General features: G+C 48.0%; 1 protein-coding gene across 1 annotated transcript; it reads right to left on the minus strand.

The window, feature by feature from the left end:
• Positions 1 to 4,430: 4,430 nt before the first annotated feature.
• LOC127309571 (autophagy-related protein 3) lies at positions 4,431 to 7,959 on the minus strand. The gene is made up of 10 exons (XM_051340373.2): positions 7,651 to 7,959; positions 7,461 to 7,531; positions 7,038 to 7,154; positions 6,793 to 6,959; positions 6,602 to 6,687; positions 6,040 to 6,091; positions 5,874 to 5,939; positions 5,098 to 5,228; positions 4,885 to 4,995; positions 4,431 to 4,686 (listed from the first exon to the last, which is right to left on the minus strand). The coding sequence occupies exons 1-9, from the start codon at positions 7,809 to 7,811 to the stop codon at positions 4,899 to 4,901; spliced, it is 948 nt and encodes a 315-aa protein (XP_051196333.1). The 5' UTR covers positions 7,812 to 7,959; the 3' UTR covers positions 4,431 to 4,686; positions 4,885 to 4,898.
• Positions 7,960 to 8,688: the final 729 nt, after the last annotated feature.

Raw genomic sequence — 8,688 nt, forward strand, 5'->3', positions numbered from 1 at the left:
TGGATAACTTGCATGTTGAGATAGACAAATATTAATTGCACTTAGTGGGGTTTTGTTTTATTTTTCAAGAACACGCACGAGAATTGCGTGATTGCGTGTCTTTCATGTTAAGATAGAAAGAGGCTTTAAGTACAAGAAACTCCACCGGAACTCAGATCACAGGCGATCGAGCTCCAACACCTCCACTGAGACTCACGCGCTACTCCTCGCCAGTGCCCACATCTCCACACAGTTTTGCTCTTTTCCATTGAGCAAACTCTACTCTAAGTTTCCGACAGACTTCCATCGGCAAGGTAGCAAACCTATCAAAGACTCTACTATTTCTTTCCAGCCAAATGGAGCGAACTACAAGGATTACAAGGGCATTGATCTCTTTTTTCTTGCTTCTTGGCAAAGCCTCAGACAAAGAAGTCCACCAGGTTGCAAACTCAGCATGGATATCCGGGGTAAAGCGATGCAGCCTGTATTCCAGTAGTAAGGTATACCATATTTGCCGCGAGAACGAACATTGCACCATAATGTGATTGCATGTCTCCTGCTCCTGGCAACAAAGCGCGCATTCCTCCGGGTGATCCAACCCTCTACGTTCCAGCCTATCCGCCGTCCAGAGGCGATTCTTCATTGCAAACCATACGTGTAATTTATGTTTCAACGGAGCACCGGCTGACCAAAGTTCGGTGGCAGCCAGCGCCCTTGTCCTGCCAGAGAAGAAGGCAAGGTAGGCTGACTTGGTGGTGTAGGTGCCAGAGGCTGTGAGCTTCCAAGTTGTTTTGTCACTCTCCTCCGTGAGCTGAACCCCTCTGATTGTGTCCCAGAGCTCCACAAATTCCACAATTGCTGGTACTGTGAGGGCTCCTCTAATCTGTACAATCCACTTGTCATCGCTTAGAGCCTCCGCCACAGTCATGGTGAGGGCGCCATGACGAACAAACTGCATCAGATTCGGCGCCATCTGTTGAATGTTGCGTCCTCCGAGCCATCGATCCGTCCAGAAGCGAAACCGTTGCCCATTGCCCACTTCACACTTGGCACAAGCTTGCAACATCTCCTCTACTTCGTTGTTGATCTTGAAGTTGAGACCTACCCATGGTTTATCCTCTCCAGACATCTCCATCCACCTCCAGCGCATGCGTAGGGCATGGTTTAGCAAGTTTAGGTTCTTGATCCCCAAGCCTCCTAAGTCCTTTGGGGCACACACTGCATTCCAAGCCACAACACAGTGTCCCTTCCTAGCTTCTGTAGTAGCTGACCAAAAGAAACCACGGAGGAGCTTATTGATTGTGCCAAAGAACCAAGGTAGTAGATCCAGCGAGAGCATGTGATAGATGGGCGTAGCTGCGAGTTTGGAATTCAGGTATATCAGTCTCCCACTCTTTTTCATAAGGGATGCAGACCAGGAAGGCACATTCTTGGCGACTTTGTCAATGAGGGGCTGCAGCTGGGCCTTCGAAAGCTTTGTGGGCGAAAGGGGCAGGCCAAGGTACTGGATAGGGAAGTTGATCACTGGGCATCCCAAGACATTGAGCAGCGGTTGTATGTCGGCCTCCGAGCATCTGATGGGTGTTACTGAACTCTTGGCCAAGTTGCATTGAAGCCCAGAAGCGTCCCCGAAAGCCTGCAGCAATTCCACCGTGGCCCTTACTTCTCTGATGTAGGGGCGGATTAGCAGCACAACATCATCAGCAAAGAAGGATAGCCGGTGTTTGATCCCCAAATTTGCCAATGGATGAAAAATCCCCGCGCCCTCGGCAAAGCTGAACAATGCATTCAGCACATTGAAAACCAACACGAAGAACATTGGGGAACTGGAATCACCCTGTCGTAGCCCTCGGGCATGCCAGAACTGATCCCCTGGCTGTCCATTGACCAGTATCCGAGTTGAAGAGGTGGAGATGCCAACACGAAGAACATTGGTTTTGTTTTATAAGAAGTATAGATTAGGTCAAGAAGCACTAAAGTAAACAAAAGCACATTGGTTAAACAATACTATCATAGTCAAAGGGATGCCAAAAGCAAACATTAGGTAACTCTAAATAAAAAGGGAGTGATTAGTTTTCGGCTGACTGCGAATTAACTTAGCTTTTAGACAGGTGATGTCGCTAAATTTTAGTTGCAACCCAGGTTATAACTCATGACTAGCACAAATTAAGAAAGAGGAAATGATATAACGGTATGGATATTTCTCTCACTTATAAGCAATCTAATGATCGAGTCATATTTTCCTCGGTTGCAGCTGCAAATATCTCGAGCTAATCCTTGTTCCACTGAGAATTAACAAAACCGGTTTTAAAAGGGCACGCCAGGTCCCGACCTGCATCTTGCATAGTTGCATTTACGCATGTAAAGGTGCACATATAGTCATCTACTGGTGCGCTACAGGATTACCGGGGATCCACGAGCAACTGCGACGCGAGTGGCTGCGGATCGTCGGTGTTAACGTCGCGGCCCGGCGAGCGACTCTACGGCCGGAAGCGCGGCGATCCCGTGTGATTGTGTGGTGCGGAGCGCGTGAAAGCTACGGCGCGAGTTGCCCGGCCGACCCCCCTCTCTTCACGTACCGAGACGACGACGACGACGACGATGGATGGCGTGATCGTGTATACGTACGCGCGGGCGCGGCGGACGGCGACGGGCGGTGCGGAGCGGAGGCGCGTCCCCTGAAGCCGCAGCTGGCTGGCCGGCCGGCCGACGTGTGGTCTTACGACGCGCGCGCAAGGACAGCGACGAGGCCGTAAAGGGGCCGGAGGAAGATGCGCGCGATGCGCGAGAGGAAAGGGATGAGGATTCGCGGACGGCAGCGGCGCGTGGGGCGGCCGGACGATCGATCGGTCCGTTCAGCCAATTGGCGTTCGTGCCGTCGAATCGTCGATCCGTCGGCTAAGGTGTTGCCGCCACCCACCAGATGCCCGGTGCCGTCGATCCGTCGGCCGAGGTATTGCCGCCAGATGCCCCGTCGGCACCAGCATCGCCGCCACATACTACATTCTAGAATCCCAGCGTATATTTGTATATGCGGCATACGTGCAGATCCGATTCTCGGATAGTAGTTTTATGCCATTGCCAATTTGCATCGTGCCTCTGCTCAGTGCCGTGACGACACGTGGTGCCGCTCACAGGAATCAGTAGAGCTAATACTGACAGCAAATTGACTGATCGCAAAGAAAAGCTATAGCTAGTTGACGATGCTGCAGCGGGCGCGGCGGAATCGGCTTTGTCAAAAGCAAAGGCGAGCGTACGGCCCGACGGCGACGGCTCCGGCAATCCGCGCCACTCGCCGCTGCTACCAAAGCTGCGATCGATCCTCTCCTCGCCGGAAGCGAGCGATCGGCCATCACATCGAGCGCCGACGCGACTAGCAGGCCGCCCTTCAATCAATTCCGTCTTACTCTCGGGGTGGGGTGGAATATGTGGCCTGTATTACTGGTTAAGCGCGTGGGCGATCAACGTTCGCCGGGTCCCCCTCCCCGACGGCGACCAGGGCCGGCCAGCGCGCCGCCTGCCTGCTTGTGTTGTGTGGCAGCCAACACCTCGTTCTGTCTGGCGCTCGTCCATTCGATTCAGGAATCAGGAGCTGACATGACAACCCATACATCATCGTACACTCTCCACATTTGCGTAGCTGCCGGAGCAAATGCAAACATGTTGCATCGTGGATCCGGCGACCGTGGCCTTTCACAGGATGAGTAGCTTGTGCTATTCCAGTGTCTTTTGGTGGTTATGGAAGGCGCCGATATTCTCAAAAAAAAAAGGAAGGCGCCGATCGACACAAAACATGGTTTAAACCATGTAAGGCCACTGTCACGACTCCATTAGATTTGTTTGGTGCTAGAGTTTTCGTGGGATTAGTGGTTTAGACCATGTAAGGCCACTTTGAGAACTCCATTAAGCTTTGTTTGATATTATAGTTTTTGGAATTAGTAAGGATAATACTCTAGACAGCTACCTTCAATAATCCTCACAAACCTTCACCTCCAATCCACTAGATAGGGTAGAGTGCTGAGGATGGAGAAAAATACACTAAAATTTAAGATGAAGTGGAGATAAGCGAGAATTAAACTCAATCAATACTCTTAATACCGAACATACTTTTAAAAGTAAGTGGAGATTTAAAATTTGGTGAGAATTATCCCCACTAATCCTCCCTCCATCTAAAAAATAGGTGTCTCATTTTTGTGTAAATACAAATGTATCTAAATGCATTTTAGTTCGATATACATCCATATCTAGATAAAGTTAAGACACATATTAGCCAGAGGGAGTACTAAGCAAGGCCTTAAGAAGGTGCCATCCTGGAGACTCGGTGTATATTGTCTCTCTACGGACGCAACAAAAATGTATACATGCAGAATGAAGTATGAACAAAGATTTTAATTTTTCCAACCATAAGCAAACGCGACCAAAGTGGAGTTTTAAATTTGAATACATAGCACTGAGTGTATCAAGAACGGGTGGATTTCATCTGAACGCGAACGAATCTGAATTGTCATATACTGTACATCAGTACGGTGCTGCACCGTACGAGAATGATTGGCCCTGAGCTTTCACCAAGTTTACACTTCCAACTTCGTTTCCATACGAAAAGAACGAACACAAATTCACACAATGTACAGATCTTTCCTAAGAGCATAGATTATTCGGCAGCATGACCACCAGCCTTGGCCTGCCTCCTTGGGAGCTTCAGTGTTTCTGCAACACCAACAAACAGTCAGTCAGTTTCCATCTCTCAGTCTACAAACCTGATGTGGGAGTTATACAGCTTCCGAGCAAAATGTATGGTTACTAGAGTTTGTTTCAAAGTCTAAACAGGTATATGGGCAGATTAGTCCTTGTATATGGAGCAGCATGCATGTCAAGCGAAAAGATTGGAGTTTGCTCTTCGCATACCTTCTGTAGATGGCTTAGCTGCTTGAACTGCCCAGATCGAAGTCCATAGTGTAATCATACTCGATGGTGGGTATGACAGAAGCCATGAACTTCAGAAATATGAAAAGGTACCTATCATGAGAGGAGACAGGGATTAGATACAGGTCAGGAAGGGTGCTCTGCCTCTTACCATAAAAGAAACCAGCAAATTGGTATCTGCACACTGAACATTACTTGTCAACTTCAGGTTCAACTCCTCGAGAGACTAGAACATCGATGATCTTTTTCATCACAGCAGCATGCCTGCATGGATGCACTGAAGCATGCTTTTCTCCATACAAGTGAGGGTGGTCTTCGATGGTCACCTGCATCAATCAAAAATATGATGGCTTGGGAGGGGGCATGCAGATGCTGGATATACTATGCAAACAAGATATAGCCATTTGAAGGCTGTTCAGATACAATATACTCCCTCCGCTCCAAATTAACTGGCTTTATCTAGATACATATGTATGCAGACAAAGTTGAGCCAATTAATTTGGACCGGAAGGAGTAGTTGCAATTTGCAAACATACTAATACTAAGGAAGCTCTGACACCAAAGACACCTTCACTGGCTTATCCCGATTCACAAAAGGTCTATTGTACTGAACCTTATAAACCCAACATGAGCGGCAGGATGGAGATCGCAAAAAAATCATGAACCAGCACTGCAAAAACTCACATCTGGACTCTAACTCCAAAAGATTATAGCAAAAATTCTGGAAGGCTATATACCATGGAAGAATTACAAAATGAATAATTGACGAGTATTTTCCAAAGCACTTTCTGCTTCTGTGGGTTAATATGCCCAGTTTATGACACTGGATGATTTCTTTTACAGTTATATAGGCTAAGTACAAACCATAAGCATGACAACTAAGGAATCATGTATGCTGACTTGTCAGAAAATCAATGTAAATATGGCATATCAGAAAACCAAGTACAAAAACAAGATAGTTATAAATGTACCGATTTGTGTGCATGGTCTTGACTGATATCTTCAAACATAAGTTCACCCTCCAACGGCATTCCTGACTACAATAGCAAACAAATTATGCATATCAAATTTAGCCAGAACAAGTACGACCAATATACTTCATGCAAGCAAGAAGCACTTGTGTGCACAAATAGCTACCTCATCATATCCCGTAAGCCATACACGTGGAGTTTGGAAGTACTTGTCATATCTGCAATAGAAAAACTACTTACATGCTTTCCAATAAAAGCTCGAAACACACCAATACTTTGACACATTAAAAAAAAAGCAGGCCATCTTGTTAAGCAATGAACAATGTTAAGCCTTCAATACAACAATTTGGCAAATCAGATGTGTATCATGCGAACCATAACTCACTGTGCACCAAGAAGAACTTAGCGGAACAGAAAATATCAATTATACATAGCCATGGCTCAATTTCTTAGTCATGATGACTTTGCAGTTTGTCATTTACTTTGTCCTAGATTGTCTTATCGGCTGTGTGCATCCTAGTCATGCAGAGGCCAAGTGTGAACTCTTTGCTTCTATTGCCTTGATGCAAACTGTTCCGAGTTTAATAAAAACGCTCTTTACCAAAAAAAAAATGTATAGCCATGGCTATGATAAATATGGAACCACACACCAATAGACAACTGGGCACTACCACTAACTTACTGAACAAAAGAGTTTCAAAGCATGCAGATAAGACGAGGGAGCTTACGTGATGCTGATATCATATGTCCTAGTACGAAGGATGTTGTCATCTTCAGGTTCTTCTGCGATGAAATACGATGGCTGATTGGTAGCCTGAAATGAGGTGAGAAATGCAAGACATGAATCAGTATGGTTTCAAACTTTGTCAGCCGTGGTCAAGCTTAAAGCCCGTGAATGATAGGTTCACGGTCTCATTACCGAATTGTCTCCTGTGTCTTCATAGGTGTCCATGTCAGGTATATCTTCCTCCTCATCCTGCTTCTCACCAGTGCCAAAGTACGAAGGGATGGACTTTATCTCTTCGGCTTTCCCTATGTCCAGCGTGTCCATAGATGGTATGTCTTCCTCCTCTTTTGAGCTCGATGCTAAACATAACCGACGGAAAAAAAAAAGATTACAATTCCATAGTGTAAATAGAGCAGCATTGGCGTTGAGAGATCAACCTTCCACCCCATGTGTCGCGAGCCAGCCTTCGTCGCCATCATCGCCATCGAGAACTACCTCAGCTCGTGCTGCATCATACTCCTCCTCGATCGACACAACCCGTCTTAGGCAAGGCACTGCCAGCGGAACCAAATTTAGCGGTCAACTTGTGAGAACGATAATGTGCGATCGACAAAGCTTTTCTGAAGAAAAGCCACAACGGTTCTACCAACGATGTCTCTATTCACCACTTTCATCAGTCAATTATGTTCGATTAGTGAAGCAAATATGTCTAGACCTACGCTTGTAGCCTAGCTACCAACATCAACACATGGGTATGACAACCAATTCTATAATATCCAACGCACGGCATCCACTAAACTGAACTAGACAGGGAAACACGATTCATATCTCGGCGCAATTCGATTCGGCAGGCAGCATACCGTTCCTGGTGACGAGGAACTGCTTGTCGGCGGGGAAGTAGGACTTCCTCTTGCTCGGATCGCCCGCTTCCCTGCAGAACACAACAAGCACCCACCAAACGATCAGATCAATCAGACACCACCCCCACCCAACCCAGAAATAAAAAATAAAAAAAAAGGATCTTTGGACCACGGAGGCGAGGGGGCGCACCAGGACCAGGTGGGGCACTTGGACACGAGGTTGTCGCCGGCGAGGATGAACTCGGGGACGGAGAGGACGCCCTTCTCGAGGAACGCCGAGACGGTGCGGGGCCCCGTGACCCGCTCCACCGTCCCCTTGTACATCTCGTACATCTTCTGCTTCATCTGCATCGTCGCCTCGTCGCCTCTCCTGGTTGCTTGTTCTCGACGGAGACGAAGAGGGGGGAAGCGTGGGAGACGGGGAGGACTGGAGGAGTTTGCCCCGAGCAGAAGGCACCGGCGAGAAGAGCAGGGCAGAGCCGTCTGCTGTTCTCTAGTAGTACGCTACCTGAGTTGGAACACGCCCCGGAGTTGCAGTTTTTTTTTTGTTTTGAGAAGAACCCGGAGTTGCAGTTGGAGTTGGAGTTAAGGGGTGGACTGGGCGTCTTGGGGAAACCTGGGCCAGGATTGGCCCAGTCCACTATTTCATAGCTTCACGCACGGTAGGACTCCTAAGCTTCAGCCCTCCTTAGACCCAGGGCTGCCGGCCCCTCCCCTCTCCTTTCCGGCGGCAGCCATCGATGAGTATGTGAGGGTCCCTCCCTTGAGCGGCCTCCGCTGAAGCTCTTCGACGAGCCTCCAAGGTGGATGTTTGGTGGTGGTAGCTCGGATCTTGAGAGCCGCTCTGGTCTCTCACGTCGTGGAGGTGATGGAGGAGGTATGAGAGACCTTTTTCGCCGGTTGCGGTCAATTCTTGGTGTGGTGGTCTTGTTGCTACATTCTGGAGCGCATCCTCGGTGGTAATTACACATCATATGATTGCTTCGTTGTCAACTCTAATATCCAAGGGCAGTTGCTCCAAGCTCTGTGACCAGCTTGTCGGTGTCATCTCATCTTCAACCTCTCGGCCATCGTTGAAAGGGGGGAACTTCTTGAGATTCTTGTTGGCGTCACTCACCTTCTCGCCACCAAGTGGCTCAGCCTCGGTGGAGTCAAGGTGGATGACGATGGAGTCTTTGCTTCTGTTGGAGTGGATCAGAGTCTTGATTGTGTTTTTTTATTTCTATTT

Source organism: Lolium perenne, chromosome 1 (assembly GCF_019359855.2).
Source record: "Lolium perenne isolate Kyuss_39 chromosome 1, Kyuss_2.0, whole genome shotgun sequence".
Lineage (NCBI taxonomy): Eukaryota > Viridiplantae > Streptophyta > Magnoliopsida > Poales > Poaceae > Lolium > Lolium perenne.

Coding starts and splice junctions, on each gene's coding strand:
- LOC127309571 (XM_051340373.2), bottom strand. CDS start 7,811: ATGCAGATGAAGCAGAAGATGTACGAGATGTACAAGGGGACGGTGGAG. Junction 7,155..7,460: donor GTTCCTCGTCACCAGGAACG/GTATGCTGCCTG, acceptor TTCCGCTGGCAG/TGCCTTGCCTAAGACGGGTT. Junction 6,688..6,792: donor AAGACACAGGAGACAATTCG/GTAATGAGACCG, acceptor ACCTCATTTCAG/GCTACCAATCAGCCATCGTA.